Source organism: Meriones unguiculatus, chromosome 1 (assembly GCF_030254825.1).
Source record: "Meriones unguiculatus strain TT.TT164.6M chromosome 1, Bangor_MerUng_6.1, whole genome shotgun sequence".
In the NCBI taxonomy this organism is placed as follows: Eukaryota; Metazoa; Chordata; class Mammalia; order Rodentia; family Muridae; genus Meriones; species Meriones unguiculatus.
Window position 1 is genome coordinate 82,457,859 of NC_083349.1, and position 18,116 is coordinate 82,475,974.

The 18,116-nt window shown below is 41.7% G+C and overlaps 1 protein-coding gene across 3 annotated transcripts in view; it reads left to right on the forward strand.

Annotated features, from left to right (window-relative positions):
• The window catches only part of Stk3 (serine/threonine kinase 3), a 348,343-nt gene extending 333,546 nt beyond the window's left edge, over nt 1-14,797 (forward strand). For all 3 annotated transcript variants that reach the window (XM_060392896.1, XM_060392903.1, XM_060392906.1), the window contains one exon: nt 13,522-14,797. In XM_060392896.1, the coding sequence (XP_060248879.1) occupies nt 13,522-13,680 (159 nt within the window). In that variant the 3' untranslated portion in view covers nt 13,681-14,797. The remainder of the gene's footprint in view (nt 1-13,521) is intronic.
• The last annotated feature ends 3,319 nt before the right edge of the window (nt 14,798-18,116 follow it).

The following is an 18,116-nucleotide window of genomic DNA, read 5'->3' on the forward strand; positions in this document are numbered from 1 at the left end:
CTAACGTCCTTGCAGCCCATTCACTATGGTAGTAGTGATCCAAGCATGATTTGCTATGGATGCTCATTCTAAGCAGTGTGTTTGTGACAAGTGACATTACGCGTAATGACAAATAAGATGGCTTAGTGCACAAACACTGTTGCCCTCTCCCCAGACCAGAACATTAGAAGGTTACCTTCGAAAGTTGATGCCTCACCTTATGTCATACCTTATTGTCATATCTAAGACAGTAAGAGCTACTTCATGTTCCTTTGGTCTCATTTTATACCTTCCTTGACCTCAAATTGATACCATTCATAAACATCTCTTTATTTGTGTATTTCATAATGTATACATTAATACATGTGTAAGGTGCCTGTAGAGGCCAGAGATCCATGTTGGATGTTTTCGCTGATCTCTCTCTCTCTCTTTCTTTCTTGGTGTTTATTTATGTTTACTTATTTATTTATGTGTTGGCTGGAGGTCAGTCACCTCCAGGAAGCAGCTTATCAGTACGTACACTCTTTGCCCGCCATCCAGAGCTGGGATTATAGCCCCCGGCTTTTATGTGAAGGATGAGTATCTGAACTCAGGGCCTCTTGCTTGTGTGGCAAGCAATTGCCCACTGAACCATCTTCCAGCCCCAAACATATGTTTAGACAAATGTTAAAGAACAAGGGAAAATGCTGTCACCTTCAGTTCTTCCCAAGACTTATATACTAAGCAGGCATAGATTTCATGTCCTCGACATTTTCATAAGCCCTCCTAGCCATACCTGAATATCTTCTTGGAGTTTTATTGTTTGTCTGCTTTGTTTTGTTTTTGTTTTTTAGAGGTCAGGTTTCTCTGTGTAGCCAGGCTGTCCTGGAACTCACTTTTTAGACTTTAAACTCAGTGCTGGGATTAAAGGTGTGCCCTGCCAAGTGTGGCACTCCTCTTGGAGTTTTAATTGAATTCACATTGTCTCTTAATAGCTGGGAAACTGAAAGTACTATTTCAGCCACAGACTATGCCAGTCTAAGATGTAAAATACTGACATTTTTTTCCTAAGCTTGTGTGGGAAATAGCCGTGCTGACCTTTGATATCCACTTTATTACTGCCTTTTATATTTTAATAATATATTTTGCTGTATTTGTGTTTTAAAAGAACTGTATGTTTTAATACTCTAGAACTAACATATCAGGGGATCCTGCTTATTTTTAGGTGTTGCTTCATGATTAAAACATCCAAAAACTTATCTGTTACAATCTAAATTGCATGGTTTGTGTATTATGGCTGGCATGCATTTTTATTATAAAATGGTTTTCCTGACTAAATATATGTTTATGCTATGGAAATATTTAAATAATAAGTATTGTGATGTCACTACAGCAGAAAGTTCTTTTTTATAATTTTTATTTTTTTATATTAATCACAGGTTATTTAATTTGTATCTCAGCTGTAGCCCCCTCCCTCATTCCCTCCCAATCCCACCCTCCCTCCCTTATCTCCTCCCTGCCCCTTTCCAAGTTCACTGATAGGGGAGGACCTCCTCCCCTTTCATCTGACCCTAGCCTATCAGGTCTCTTCAGGACTGGCTGCAGTTTCCTCTGCAAGGCTGCTTCTCCCTCTGTGGAGGTGGGGAGGTCAAAGAGCCAGCCACTGAGTTCATGTCAGAGACAGTCCCTGCTCCCCTAATTAGGAAACCTACTTAGATACTGAACTACCACGGGCTACATACGAGCAGGGGTTCTAGGTTATATACATACATGGTTCTTGGTTAGAGAAATAGTCTCATAAAAGACCCCTGTGCCCTGCTCTATTTGGTCCTTGTGGAGCTCCTATCCTCTCCAGGTCTTACTAACTCCCCTTCTTTCATATGATTCCCTGCACTCTGCCGAAGGTTTGGCTATGAGTCTCGGCATCTGCTTTGATGCACTGCTGGGCAGAGAAAGTTCTATTAGTGGTCCTACTTGTGATATGAGTAAGACCTATTCCTATTGTGCTTGCCAAGGAGTGTTAAGTATTGGTACCGTCTTACAGAATACCTGCCAGAAAGCATTCATCTAGAACAGTGATGTTCTGTGTTATCAACATGAGTGTCTCATCAGACATGCAGAAAGCATTCATCGAAAACAATGATGTTTTGTATTATCAACATGAGTGTCTCATCAGACATGCAGAAAGCATTCATCTAGAACAGTGATGTTCTGTGTTATCAACATGAGTGTCTCATCAGACATGCACAGTAAGTGTGTAAGAAAATGTGTGATTGTCATAAGGTAAAATTAATCAAGTGTTCTCAAAATGCCATGACCTCCCCCAGCTAAACTTTCTGTTTTCCTTCATAAATCCATGTCCTTCAGGGTTGGGAAGATGGGTCAGTTGGTAAACTGCTAGCCATGCACAGTCACTTCCTTGATGCTACACATCACATTTTTAAAATTCATGCATGTATGACACAGTGCTGATGAGAACTTTCTGTTGCTTTAGAATTGTCACTAGTGCCTCAGCAGAGATCTCCTGGTTCTGCCAACTATTGTGGTCAAGCAACTCCTCCCAGTAGCCACCACATGTAGCACACCATTTTTCATGTGTTCAAAAAAAGACCTATTAAAGAAAGACAGTGTTCTAGGTCCAGCCCCAACACTAGACACTCATGGCTGCAAGGGCTAGCCTCTGCCAAATGGTCTTTTGCTAATTAGTGTTTGGGGATAAAAGAGGAAGGAGAAGGCCTGGGTGCTGGAGGGAGGCTAATAATAAGATAGCCTTTTGGGTTTTCACTATGAAGATATCCCAGTAAAGCCTTTATACAGGGTGCAGTGATGCTCCACTTGGGATGGCAGGGCCCACACAGCCCTTTTTGTTTCATTTCCGCCAGGAGCTGCCTTCTCAGCTGGGCAGGCACTCTGTCATGTGTCTACAGATTCAGTTGGGGATATTAAATGGTTAAGTTTACAGTTAAAATGTTAAAAGCTTAATTCATTTTTTTAAGTTGACAGTCTAATGGAGGGAGAAGAAAATCTTTTGTTAATTTTGTTTTATGTTGGTTTGGTTTTGCTTTACCTAGATTAAACTCCAGCCAGAGGACTTCAGGGAGGTGTTCACAGGGAATAGTGGTGCCCACAGAAAAGAGAGATTGGCGCTTGCTTTCTTAGCCAGTTGTGTGCTGAGCTAATCCCTCAGGTGAGCTCACTACTTGCCACTAAGTCAGGGCTCTGAACACATTATCGGCGTAGACACTGGTGAGGACAAACAGCGTCGGCTGAGCCGCAGCCACAAGCTCACGGCATTGAGCTGTAATACGCCAAGAAAGAGTCGCCTGAATACCTCCCTCCGATGCCTTACCATTGCTGGAGGATGTGGAGGAGAACTTCCACTGTGTCTGGGCCTCAGAGAGGGCAGAAGTGATAATACTGCCCAAGTGGCTTTGAGAGCAAAGGGGCCAATACCCCACCAAGGGCTAATTTGCCCCATACCAAGAGAGATGGACACAGTGGTAACACGACTACATCATAAAACACATAGTCTGCTGCCTTTTGTGCAGATGGACAACCAGTAATGAACCAACGCAGAGCAAGGCCACAGAAATGCACCCACCACTGACAGGCCTCCAGAAAGCATCTCTCCTGCAGCGCGTGACATGTTTAATATGAGCCTGAGATTCATAATTACTCTAGACTTTTAATGACTAAAAGTACTAGAAACCAGGGGATGCACTTCACATTCTTTAAATGTCAGAAAAAGATGGCACATGCAGATGAAAATCTTTATTAGGGAAACTAAATGTTTTAAAGTAATGTAATGGTTCCACAGAGACTTAGCTGCCTGGTCACAGGCAATTTAGGTGCATTGTGTGCGTGCGCATTGTCATTGCGCAGGAGTCGTCCACCTTGTTTATTTGATTGTTTGGAGACAGCATCGTTCATTAATCTGAGGCTTGCAAGCTTGGCTAGAGCAAAGAGGACAGTAACCCCAACGGTTATGTTGGCTAGTCAGTAAGCCCCTGAGATCCTCATGTCTCTCCCTCGCAGAACTGGGTCACAGGAGCCCACAGCCACCTAACCAGCTTCTCACCTGGGCTCTGAGTCTCTCTCCAGCCTTAACAAGCTGTTTGCTTTTGTTTTGTTTTAATTTTTTAACTTATTCATCGGGCACACATATGCCATAGTACCTGTGTGCCAGTCAGAAGACAACACTCAAGTCAGGTCTCCTCCCAGCATGCGGCGCGTGGGGATCAAACCTGTGTCGCCAGGGTTTCCACACCAGTGTGTTTACCTGCTGAGCCACCCCACCCATCTGCACTTTGGTTTGCTTTTGTATTTTTTTTATGTTGGTTATCCTCCTGCATAAGAGATACGAGGTGCTGAAATGTTTAATTGAAGTATATTCACTTACTTTGGTGATTCCTTGTTTATATCTCTGTATTTTAAGCTATTAAAAATGTTAATCAAAACTGCTGAAATAAAACATCACTCAAAGCTAATTATTTTCATCTGTCCTTTGTATATCCAAAAGATTTTATTTACTACTGGTTTTTAATGACTTAGTTTTCTTACCCTGAGCCTGGACGTTAGAGTTATTTACCAAGTATTGTAAGAGCACCGCTGTGCACGAATCATTTTGCTTATTATGTTTAGCAGACAAAACTACTTAGAAAAAACTGAAAAGCGTAAAAGGAAATGCTGTCAACTACCACTAAGCAGTGCAACTCAGATTTCAGCATTCCTTTCTTAAGTGTGTGGCCAAGATCTTTCCCAAACAAGACAGCGCACCGCTGCTCACCAGTCTGCGGTTCATCTGCCTCACCCGTTTCCACACCGTCCCGTGGACATCCAGACAGGAGTCCTGCTGTGTATGAGGGCACGGTCCTTATTATGAATTTTCTCAGATCACATTTCTGTTGGTAAAATATGGAATCTTCCTCAAAGACTATGGAGAGAAGTATTTATTTCACTAAGCAGCTGGTCAAGTGGAAAGCACATACAGCAATTTCATTCAACTAGTTGTGATTAGAATGCATTAAGAAAAATACTACTCTAGGTGCAACCTGGGGAAAAGGTAAGCTAAGGGTTTTGGTTTTTGTTCTGTTTTGGTTTGGTTTTTAGTGTTTGTTTGTTTGTTTGTTTTTGTTTTTGTTTAAAGAAATGTACCCCTGTAGGTAGTCTGTTAAAAAGAAAAAGAGTCTTTCCCTGATGAGGCTGGAGAGATGGCTCACAGTGATTGAGAGCATGTGTCCGTCTCCAGAGGGCCCAGCTTCTGTTCCTAACATCTACAGGCAGCTCACAGGCAACTGTAACTCCAGTTCCGGGGAATTCATTGTACCTTCAGCTTCCTCAGGCATCAGGCACACGGTGATGTACAGACAAAACACCCATGCACACAAAATAAAAAGTTAAAAATACTTTATTTGATTAGTGGGTTTTTTATGTGCTTTTTTTAGTTCTTAAAAGACTCAGGAAACAGCTCTCATGTTCAGATGTGCAGAGTGGGTCTACGCTGGTCATAGACTACACAACGCCTCTGCTGTAATATGTGTGTCAGCTGGCTCCTCCCAGTACCCGGATCTGTAACCCTGGGTTGACACTCTCTTTGCCTACAGCAGTGACAGACACCGAGGCTGAGCGCACAGGACTAGGGTCAGCTAGAGCATCCGTGCGGACGACCAGTCTCTTTCTCTTGTCTCTTCCATTTACATCCATACAAAACCGGCTTCTTTTTCTTTAGGAGTGAAAAGCTTACATTTTCCCCTGGATTGTCTGACATTAAATAGCCAAAAATAAACAGTTCTCTGGCAATCCCATAATACATGTAGCCATTCAGTTAGCAAAGACAGGTGTTCCTCAACACAGGGTGAATATTGCCTGAAGAAGAAGAGTCTCTAGCAGAGTTGATCATGATGCAATGTGTAAGATCATGTCTTATGGGGGATTTATACTGAGCAATCCAGCTTTTTGTGTGTGTCAGTTGTCTGAAAATATCACTCTCATTTTTGTAGGTACATATTTTAAGCATATATGTAAACATGGGATATTTGCATTGATGTGAAGTATTTTTTTCCTCAGTGCTAAAAATAAGATATAAAAAGTACACTGATGTTTTGAATTCCTGCCCTTAAGTGGCACTTGCTCCCTCTGTCAGTGTCTCTGCAGATGCCTTCTCCACCCTGATGTGTCTAGGCTGCTAGGGAGGCTTGCCTGTACTTGACACACGTTGTCTGTTTCCTTTGGGAAAATGAGTGTGACAGAGTCAGTGTGCAGCATTTTTAAAGCCGAACTGGATTCCGTGCAGTACAGAAAGAATGTCAGCTGTAGTGGAGTATTAGGGGAAGAAGCGTGTTGCTCCGGGCCACCTTGGAACAGTCTGAGGCATGCGTGGGTGAATCTTACAAAATGCTACAGGCAGTTGTGCATTGAAATTGCCACAGGAAATTATTGATGTCAGCCTTTCTGCTGGTAGTTCATATCAGTAGAATTGCTAGCAGATGGGAAAATAGATGAGTCAGGATACAGTATTAGCAATGCATGTTTTTTTAATCACAGGCCACTAATAATGTCTGTAGCATCTGTGGGATTTGTTTAAACAGTTGCTAGGAAGAGCTTGTTTTCCCAGTAAACACACAAAACCTTGTACAGAATTTTCTTGGTGTACTGTTTGACTAAATGTGTTAGCATTTATTTACATGCAAGGCTGTTTGCTTCATTGTAGTGGTGTCTCATTTATTCTGACATATTGATTATGCCAACAATTCATAAACCCATTAAGCCTGAAATGTTACCACATTTATACACTTAAAAACTTTGTAATTGAGCTGGCAGCATGGTAAAGGCCCTTGCCACCAAGCTGACAGTCTGAGTTCAGTCCCCAGGACAGGGACTGTAGGAGAGAATCAACTCCTGCAAGTTGTTCCCCACCCCTACACACACTCACACATACACAAAATAAATGAGTGAGTGTGTTTTTAAAATCTTCCTATTCCTGTGTCTGTTGCTTGTTTTTGATTAAGTCTTTTAAGAAATACCTCCAACAATTAGAGATATTTTTGACAAAACAGAAAATAATATAAAAATTCAAGGATATTTCCCTCTTAGAAAGTAATTATCTTAGAAAGTAATTCAGTCTTTCCACTTACATACGATATTTTTAGACTGTGTCATAAAATGAATGTGTAACTTAAAGTTCCATTCTTACTAGCATCACTTCCTGGTCAGCAGTATTCCTCGAATTCAGGAAGTCTTTACTGCTAAGGGCTTAAGCAGTCAGAACTGTCAGTAGGTTGACTTACTCCGCGTTTTTATTGCTGTACTGCTGTTCTGTGGACACTTTAGCAATGAGGCATTACTTTGCATATCATGCTTGCGTTTTCTTTTCTAAGACGCTGAGAAGTGTAATACTTTGGACTTTGATGTACAGACTCATCCACGTGAAATGTGGGAACCTGGGGCTGTCATCACACAAGGAGTTTGTTGTACCTACAAGTCATACATCAAACCACTGACTTTCAGACAGAAGGTTGGCTTCTATTGAAAAGTACTTTTGACATTTTTTATTTAATTTATGAGCAAATATCGATGTGCCCATCTGTCTGTTATTGTCAAGAGGCATGGGCTTTTCTTGAAAATTTCATTTAAAACAAAAACAGTAACAAATTGGCCAACTAACCTGAAGCCTGAGAAAAGAACAGCTCTTCCTTGCCTAAGTGTCTCTGTTCATTCTATTTCAAATGCTCTGGTTGAACATTCCATGGAGGGTCTCACTTGGCTCATAGATTCAGGGAATTTCTCAGTAGCAGTGATGCCATGGCTTTAACTTCCTTGTGGGCCTGTTGGAAAAGCTTTTGCTACTTGGAAATGTAACCAAAATGTCCAATGAAATTTCATTTCAAGTACTTAATTTACTCTGTGGATAGAAGTGTTTTGTCTCATTCTCTGCCTTTCCTTTGTTTGTCTCCCACTATAAAACCACCCAAGAAAATCTGCTAGGTTTTCATGAAAAGTGCAAAATGTCATTTTAAATATTTGGTACCTAATGGGTCAGAAATACATACCTTGAGACTGAGTCAAACCATCCCCTCTCCAAAATTAAATGGTCACAACTGGTTTGTGGGCTCTTGTTTCCTTCAAGGCCAGACAGAAGAAAGGTCCTGTACCTGAGCTCACTTCGGAGAGAAAGAGGCATGCTGGGGTGTAGGGACAGCAGACAGAGGGTGGAGGGAAGAGAAAAGAGATGAATTTGGGATGTTCTCCCACAGACTTAACAGTATAGTAACTGAGGGTCAGTCATTGATATGGTAGAACAAGAGGTTTCTCTGCTATTAAGAAGTGTAACTTTCAGCAAACCAACTCTATTCCCTCCACTAAATATAAATTAGACTAGATCTCTAAGGTCCCTGTTTGCACTGATGACATTTGTGAGAATTTTGTACTTAACCTTGTACTTGTATTAAGCAAATTACTTTGTTATAAACAGTAACATTTAACAATACCAAATTCCAAAATGTGTTTATCCAAGGTCCAGACAGTTTAACTTAAATGATTTCAGAAATTGATTCCACTCTGTTGTTATTAGTACATTTTGCCCCTGATTGATTGGTTCATAGGTGATGGGCTGTTGGGAAGCAGGATTGGTTAGAGGAGGCCATAAGAGGCATATTTTTGAAGGGTCTGCCTTGCCTCTGGTCTCCTCCACCTCTCTGCTTTCTGTCCACAGTGAGATGAGCAGCTTTCCTCCACAGTTACTTCCCTCCACACTGCTCTGCACAAGTCCAAAAACACAGAACCTAGTTCCCAGGAATTGCAGCTTCTAAAGACATGAGCCCAGTGACCAAAAATTACAGACTCTGAACACATGAGCCAAAATAATTGTGCACTCACTCCCTTAAGCTATCTTGCTCGGGTGTTTTGTCACTGTGACAGAAAGCTGACTAACAAAGCTTCTGACTAAAATACCAAGGCGTGGGCGGTCTTTTTTGTTGTACACCTATATAGATCATGTGATCCGAGAGATTCCTTCTTCCTGTATAACTTTCCTCTATTGGCTTGAGTTCGAGCTGAAATGTTAGTGATTCCCTAAACTCCAAGTAACTCTATCTGATGATTGCACCTGGGTGCCTTCTTCATACCTCAAACTCACTGGGACTAAAATCGCTTTCCTGTCTTACTGATGATCCCAAACGCAGCCGAATACTTGAGCATCCAGCCTGTCAGCAAAAAGTGCTTTAGTGATTGTGCACCCTCTTGCACCATGCTGCTTCACCCTCATCTCCTCAGCAGACTGCTGAAGTAGCCTGAAGATGGGTCTTCCTGCTTTTCTTTCTTCATGACAATCCGTTTTCTGTACTTGCTTTTTAAGAAATTTTTCCAAATTTCATATATGATTATTTCAAAGGTAGCATTTCTTGTTATGGAAAATTTGTAGTAACTTAAGAACCTCAACCATCTATTCTTGCCCTCTGCCTTCCTCTCCTCTCTTGTCTCATCTCCTGTTCTTCTTTCTTGACCCTCAGCTGTCTGCTGGACACCTCCAAAGATGTCACACATTTGTGTATCGTGTGTGCCTCTGTCCATGCTGCTTGCTTGCCCTGTTACACGTTTCTAGCTCCCCATACTCCAGTGCACACTCTGTGCTCCTTCCTAGCCAGCTAGGATGCTAGCTTGTGAGAATCATTCTGTTCATTTTCTTGTCTATAGTGCTTGATCCTAGGAAATCTAAATAAATATTTTAATAAGGGTTTTCTCTGCAGTTCCCTGGCAGCCTCACCTGAGGAAATAGGTAACTATAAATTATGAAAAAGTCATTTTCTATGACCCCAATCTTATACCTCCAGCCCAAAATCAGACATAAAAGAAAACAGACAGTAAAAAGAATCAGGATGAGCCTCACTCCAGTCATACCCTGTCTTCCTAGCTGTCTGTCAGGCTTTCAGCAGCAGCCTGCTCTTGCCATAATGCTCTGTGAGGTTATTTAATAATGTCACTACTTCTCAGTAGGTCAGCCGACCTGATGTAGACATAGAAGAATATATATCCTGTGACATCAGAAAAAGGAGTGACCGGTTGCTTTCAAATGAAGGTTTCTAAAGGAGAAGGTTATTATGTAGCACAGATTAGTGTTATATATTTTTCCATGTTAATTGTGTCAACTTACCACCAAAGAAAGATTGTTTTAGACCCTACATCGTCTACTTCAGAAGTCAGTTTTTCTGTAAAATACTCTGTGAGGGTTTCCTTTTCCAAGTAAGACAAAATTGTATCACTGTAAGAAAGACTATTTAGGTTTCTTAATTTATTTTTATTTTTATTTTTTTACAATGGAATGCCTGGTTCCTTAACAATGCCATATAATGGTTCTCCGGAACCACAGGCCTGTTCTTCACAAATTTTATACATTGAAAACATAAAAGTTTGTTAAAAGAGAATTTTCTTCTTTCCCAGAACTTAACTCATTGCCATAATTTAACTTTTATTACCTGGCAGTTTGCTCCCAGCAAAAGAAGAAGACATCCACAGGAGGGTCTTAATGAAAGAGATTAAGTCCTGCTAGCTGTTTGCTTTCCATGAGGGGTTGCTGCTCTGGGCTTCAGGTGGCCACACCCTCGGAGTGTTGTGGTCTTAGTCCTGCCCACCAGCTTGTCATGGTCTCCATCAGTGAGGCAGGTAGATTTGAAAAGTGCACAGTCTATAATGGCAAAAGGGATAGACTATCTGGAGTAGGGTCATGAAACCCAGGCGTAACTTGATTAGAAAATACTTTCTGAAATCAAATACCAAATTCTGTTTTTCAAGTCGTGTGCTGTAGAACTTTAGAAATGGGGAAGATTAACGTGCTGAACTTGAGGCCATATCTTAAGAACATGAAGTGGGGCTGGAGAGCTGGCTCCGCAGTTAGACACACTTGTTGCTCTTGCAGAGGACTTGAGTTCAGTTCCCAGGGCTTACAAGAGGTCACCCACTCCAGCTCCAGGGCATTCTCAGCCTCTAACGTCTAAGGGCACAGGAGTTCATGTGCACATATTCACATATAGATACATAATTTAAAATAATAAAAATGAGTCTTAAAGAAAACACTGAAGTAAAATTGGATTTCATAGATGCCCCTGGGTCCATCAGTCTCAAGAAAGGTGGCCCCGTGTTCGTGCTAGCTCTTTAGAACTTCGTCACGTTTGTATCCTGCACAGTTCTTGGCTTGCTTGTGCAGATTTCTTACCTCCGCGGTGACTTGAACAGAGCTAAGCACAGAACAAATGTGTGATTAATGCCCAGTTTTAAACTAATGGAGAGCCCATATACTACTGTGAACCGTATGCAAATGTAAGTTGTAGCATAATTTAAAAGCTAGGTCCACTGAGTATTCAGGGGACTGAGGCAGGAGGATTTTGAGTTTGAGGCTAGCCTAAAGTATAGAAGTTCAAGGCCAGCCTTGGGTATAGAAGTTTAAGGTCAACCTGGGGCTCTACAGAAGGACTCTTCCTTTAAAACATAAAATAAAAAATAACAAAACCTGAAAGGTGTTTTTGCTGTGGAGTGAGGCAGGGCTGCTTACTCACAGGCCGGTGCTCTCCCAGCCCTGGGTGAGATGTCCACCATGAGCTGAATGCCCTCCCAAAGCGTTGCTCTTCCCCAGCATATTTTTGTAACTTTGTCTTGTGACTCATTCTCGATATCCTCAGAACCTTTTTTTGGCTGAGAGTGGATTTGATTTGGAGAAGCAGGTAGTGTGAGTAAAGTGGAGGACTGGTGAGAAGTGCTATTTTCAGCCTACTATTTTGGGTAACTTAAGTAATAAGAATGTTTTCTAGCTTTGACTCATAAAACAACTGGAGAGTTGTCTTCTAAAAAAGATAAGCTGCGGATTTTGTCACTTTCAAACTAGTCTTCCTGCTCTCATATAATGGTTTTGCTCCAGAATATTGGCTCCTGAAAGTTCACACCAGCTTTGCCTGGCTCTCAGGGCCTCCACCTGCCTGACCTGCAACCCATCACCTAGCCCCCTTCGGAGACATTCAGTTTTGGCATTTCCTCACCTCAGGAAGGCATCTTGCTGAGGATCAGTCAAGTCTGTCCTTCTGGGGGAGTCTCCATTCCTCATGTGCCTCGGAGTTTATGGTGGGGTTCCTTTCTTTCTGGAGCAGATCTGTTCTGAAAAACAATGTTATTCCCAGGAAACCCATGGGCATGCCGTGGGAACTGCTTAGGTGCCTCCCTGTAATCTCTGTCACACAGTGAGGCTGTACTGGCCTGGTCCCGGCAGCCCCCCATGCACACCACTGTGCCTCATCTCGAGGCTTCAGGAGGCAGGTGAAACAGCTCTTTACTTGCTCATCAAGGTGTGGATGAGCAATCTTCATTGTTTAACAGGGGCTTTTTCTTCATTAAAAACTACCTACTTTCTACTGATACTATGCTAAGGAAAGGCAGAGTTTTAGGAGATTTTTACCTTATTTATGTAGGAAATGGGGAGCACCTACGTGCCACAGCACTTACATGACACAGAACTACAAAGGAGTTGGGTTTCTTCTTCCGCCATATCCATTCCAGGAACGGAACTCACACCATCCAGCTCTGCTGGAAACGCCTTTACCCACTTATGGGTCCAGTGTAGAGTTAATTTTAGATGTTGACAGGGTAAAAACTCATTGGGTGGGTGGGTGGGTGGTACAGAGCCTCTTGTGGCACTCATGACACTCCTGGTTGCTTCTTAGGCATAACCCCCAACTGTTGGCAAATAAACAAATATTGTTAAGCCCAGAGCCGTAGAGCATTTTATGTGGCAGTGCAGATCCTCCTTGCATAGATGCCCTGAATTCTCTTTCCTGCTATTACAATGAAAAGCAGTAAGAAATGTGCTGTCGTCCCCTAAAGCCAGCATAGTCGAACTGTAATGCACCTGCTGAAAACCTCACAGCAGTTTCATTCTCAGGTTGGCCATATCTGGAGCAGAACTTACACAGTGCAGTTTGAATCAGCTTTTGGTTTCTTTTGAATAACAGTTGGGGTTTGGGGGGAGAAGGGTTCTTAATGAAAATAGTGCCATAGTGCTATTTAGCAAAACACTTGGTAAAATACTCTAGTGTAATTTTCTGTTTAAGTGCTGAAATTTGAGACATTTGGTAAAATGAAGTATGAGACTGCTGAAGGAGCCTGTATTCAGTCTGGCCTGGTCTTGATCTGCTGGCATTGGGTTTTTACAGCACTGGGTAGCTCGCAAGGCACGAGTCCTGGAAAGCTGTCCCCAGTGCATCACACAAATGGCTGCTTTTGCCATGGCACATTTGTCTCTGGGCCTTTTTCAAAGGGTTTCTTCATCTTATGTCTTCGTCATTTTCTCTTCCCTGACAGCTCAGCCATTGATTGCTTTGCTGTAAACTACTTGAGGTTTCTGCAAAGTGTAACTTGTAGCCTTTTCAGGGAGAGAATTCCTGCTTTAATTGTTGACTATATTTTAAAGATGATGTAAAGAATTTCCCAAAATATTTATTCTAAAACTCATTAAGCTTCAGTATATTCTGAATGATTTTACAGTTTTAATTTCTTTGTTGTTTGTTTTTTTTTTTCTACATCTAGTTAAAAAATCTAAGTTTAGAAGAACTACAAATGCGACTGAAAGCACTGGACCCCATGATGGAACGAGAAATAGAAGAACTGCATCAAAGATACAGTGCAAAAAGGCAGCCCATCCTGGATGCCATGGATGCAAAGAAGAGGAGACAGCAGAATTTCTGACCAGACGTCCTCTGCCTCAGCATGACTGGAGACCAAGTAGCCATAAGATCTGAAGGAATTGTACTACTTTTTTTTACCCCTAAAATGTATATTTTACAATTTTGCAAAAGTCAAAAATGATGGTACACACCTAGCTAAATATCACGAAGGCAAACTTTATAGCCCATTCCAACTTCTTTTTGAAAGATGAGAACAGTAGAAGTGTGCTCTTCTTTTCTGCCAGCTGTTACACCAGCAACAAAACCATTCTAAAATTAAAACTATATTTGGAGACTTTGGAAATCCAAAGCTGTTGCTTAATCATACAGCACTGGAGGGCTTTGTGTTACAATATTATTCCTGTGGAGAAGCCTATTTATTGTGCCCTCTAGGTAGACTTATTTATTTATGCAGTTTCACTTTTTTGTTTTTGAAGACAAGATCCGGATAGTTTTGGTGAATGTCCAGACGCATTGCTGATGATAACATACAAAGCAAATTGTACATTAAGCAGGGAGCTATGGGTGCATTCCTTCATCTTCAGTAGAAACAAGCAGTGAGAGCAATAATGTCCAAATGGACCAGACATTTTTATACTAAAGACTTAAGTCCATTTCTGCCTTGTGAAGTGTTAATTCTTGATTTTTTTTATATTGGTACAAATAAAACTATATATACATAGGTCAAACAGGATTATACAGTGTAAAACCAAAGAAATCAATGAACCCTTGCACACACATACAAAAAAAGTGTGGGAAATATTTTTAAAGACGTGAAACCTGAGAAGATAATGTAATTGTTAACGTTTCTTTTATTGGTCTAATCTCATCAAATTTATTCTTTGAAAATATGCTTTTTGTTGATTTTATTTATTTCTTGGGAATTGATAAGCATCATACATCTGACAATAGCAAAACAGTAAAGACATTTGTACTAAACTGTGAGTCCTTAGGGCCTAAAAGAAAATATGAAAGCATTAGAAAAAGACTCATTGCTGAGCACAATTAGCATTTGTGTAAGTGAACTGGGACCAGTCATTTCCTGCGCTACACATGGCCATTTTGAGGAGTGTGTGCTCTTTTATGTGTAATTACTCTGTGTACATCATAAAGACAAATAAATTCCACTGTACCACCCAGCACATTTCATCTTTGTTGTGTTGATTTTAAGCTCCTGGGCTCTCTGTGTCCTGAGCAAGGAAGTGTTACCAGGCAGGACAAGCTGGACCTGAAACCTCAGTGGCTTTACCAGGTCACACTGTTCCTCTCATGCCCCACGCCAGCCTTCACCAGCAGGAGTCTCCACTGTTCAGCCCACGGAGGGTAGTGTGTGTGTGTGTGTGTGTGTGTGTGTGTGTGTGTGTTTGTACTGAGAGTCTGAACCTAGGGCTTCATGCATGCTAGGCAAACACTCTTAGCATTGCCCTATATTTCAAGCCCTTTTATACTCCCACGTATAAGTCATTTCACCTTCTTAAAGGAAAGAGAAGGATATAATTTTTTTAAAAAGAGAAAGGTGGAGCCTGATACAAATGACAGTCTAAGTCAAAAATTTTAATGTACGGTGTATCCTACCTCACCTTTTTACTGGAGAGTTCCAAAACCTAACAAGCTCTAAAATTTCCATAGCAGAAACCCCAGTGCTTTCCCATGTTTAAATATAGCAACTAGCTGCCTTACATTTTGATAAACTGCACCAAGTGTGGTAATGTGAAATAGAATGGCCCCCAGAAGCTCGTTTATGTGTGTGTTTAGTTCCCAGTTGGTGAACTGTTTGGGAAGGATAAGGAAGTGTGGCCTTGTTGGAGTAGGTGTAGCTTTGTTGGAGGAGGTGTGCCACTGGGGGTAGGCTTTGAGGTTTCTTTCAAATACCCACACCAGGCCCAGTCTCTCTCTCTCTCTCTCTCTCTCTCTCTCTCTCTCTCTCTATCTATCTATCTATCTCTATCTCTCCTGCCTTCAGATCAGGATGTAAAGCTCTCATGTACTGGTCTAGCATCATGCCTGCCTGTCTGCCCCCGTGCTCCTACCATGATGATAATGGACGAACTTCTGAAACTGTCAGCAAGCCCCCAGTTACCTTTCCTTTATGAAAGTTTGCTTGATCATGCTGTCTCTTCACATCGATAGAACAATGAATAGGACATCAAAGTTGAGCGGAAGCTAAATGAAGCCTCAGGCTAGCGCTCTCAGACTTTCAGTATGCTCTGATATTTGAAATGTTCCAGTATGGAGAGAACACTCTGGAGAGGGTGACCCTGCAGCTGCATATTCTCAGCCTTTCCATTGATTCCATGACCGTTTTCCTTCCTATTAAAAAGAAAATATTCTTGGCAAGAATATTAAATGAAAAAACATCACAGAGCTTGAAACAGAAGACAGATGAGAAAGGCAAGATTCACGGAAGAGTCAATATCACTATTAATGAATCAGAGTAAGTTCATGGCTACATTCTATGCTGACCTTTCAAGATGTATTTTAAAGTTTATTTCTAAAACACGAGCCAATGACCATAACTGTCACATGTCTAGAATGTGGTCTTCAGTAGTAGAGATTGATATTAATGGGCTATTGAGCCTGTGCCATTAAATGTTGCTGTAACACTTTAATTTTTAGGGCAATTAATCGCTAAAGCAAACAATGATTTGGACTGTTTAAAAAATGTTCACACTCAAAAACTTTTAATTTCACACAAATATAATAGGCTGCTAGTTTCTGTTTCCTTAAATATACTTATATGTGTGTGTGCACGCTTGTCTGTATGTACCCTGTGTGCACACGAGTGCCCATAGAAGCTAGAAGAGTATGTCAGAGCCGCTGGAACTGAAGCTGTGGGCCACAGGCTATCAGTTCTGCTAAGCAAACCCAGGTTGCCTCAGCAAGAGCAGCAAGAACGCTTCACCTCCTAACCACATCGCTCAAGCCCTGAGGTTCTCAGGGACGGGATCGTTTGTTTTTGTTTTTTGGTTGGTTGGTTGGTTGGTTGGTTTTCTGCTGTTTTTTGTTTTGTTTTTAACTTTTTATTTTTATTAATTACAGTTTATTCACTTTGCATCCCCCCTGTAGCTCCCGCCCTCCTCTACTCCCAATCCCACCCTCCCTCCCCCTTCTCCACTCATGTCCCTCCCCAAGTCCACTGATAGGGAGGTCTTCCTCTCCTTCCTTCTGATCCTAGTCTATCAGGTCTCATCAGGAGTGGCTGCATTGTCTTTCTCTCTGGCCTGGTAAGGCTGCTCCCCCATCAGGGGGAGGTGATCAGAGAGCAGGCCAATCAGTTCATGTCAGAAGCAGTCCCTGTTCCCATTATTATGGGACCCACTTGGAGATTGAATTGCCATGGGCTACATCTGTGCAGGGGAAGTTAAACGGCAACAAATCAGTTAATCCAATTTAAAAATGGGGTACAGAGCTAAACAGAGAATTCTCAATAGACGAATATCAAATGGCAGAGAAACACTTAAAGAAATATTCAGTGTCCTTAGTCATCAGGGAAAATCAAATCAAAAAGACCCTGAGACTTCACCTTATACCCATCAGAATGGCTAAGATGAAAAACTCAAGTGACAACACATGCTGGAGAGGACATGGAGAAAAGGGAACCTTCCTCCATTGCTGGTGGGAATGCAAACTTGTACAACCACTCTGGAAAGCAATCTGGCGCTTTCTCAGACAACTAGAAATAGCGCTTCCTCAAGATCCAGCCATACCACTCCTAGGCATATACCCAAAACAGGCTCAAATACACAATAAGGACATTTGCTCAGCCACGTTTGTAGCTTCGTTTTGTTTTTAAAGTCTTCTTTGTAAATCTTGATGCTTTTTCCAGTCTTGTGGTTGGGATGAGAATGGCCCACATAGGCTCATGTGTGTGTGCTTGGTCCAAAGTTAGTGACTAAGGATTAGTGGGTGTGGCCTTGTTGGAGAAGACATGTTCCTGGGGTGCAGCTGCCTAGGGACCAGAATATAAGGTTCTCAGCTCCTTCTCCAGAACTGTGCCTGCCCATATACTGCCGTACTCTCTGCCACTATGATAATGGACTAGCCCTCTAAAGCTATAAGCAAGGTCCAGATTAAGTGCTTTCTTCTATAAGTTTCCTCAGTCATGGTATCTCTTCACATCTTCACAGCAACTGAACACTAAGATTCTGGCAGTAAGTCAAAGCAGGGGTAATGCTTGTGCTCAGTGTGTAACAATGGCATCATTTGACCACAGTGCATGTTTTTAACATGTCTGAACAAAACCAGTTTTTACTGTCAGTTTCTCCTGACAGTAAAAGTTCACCCTTAACCTTGTCCATCTTGAAGCAAATTCATTTCTTTAGATTTTTTTCTTTAACAAACAAGGAAGCGCATCCCTATTGCAGAGCGGGAGGCATCTTTGAAGCAGAGCATTGGCGTGCTGTATGACACCGGGCAGTTTACTCGGCCCTCCCCTGGAGGGCACCTTCTTCACCAAGA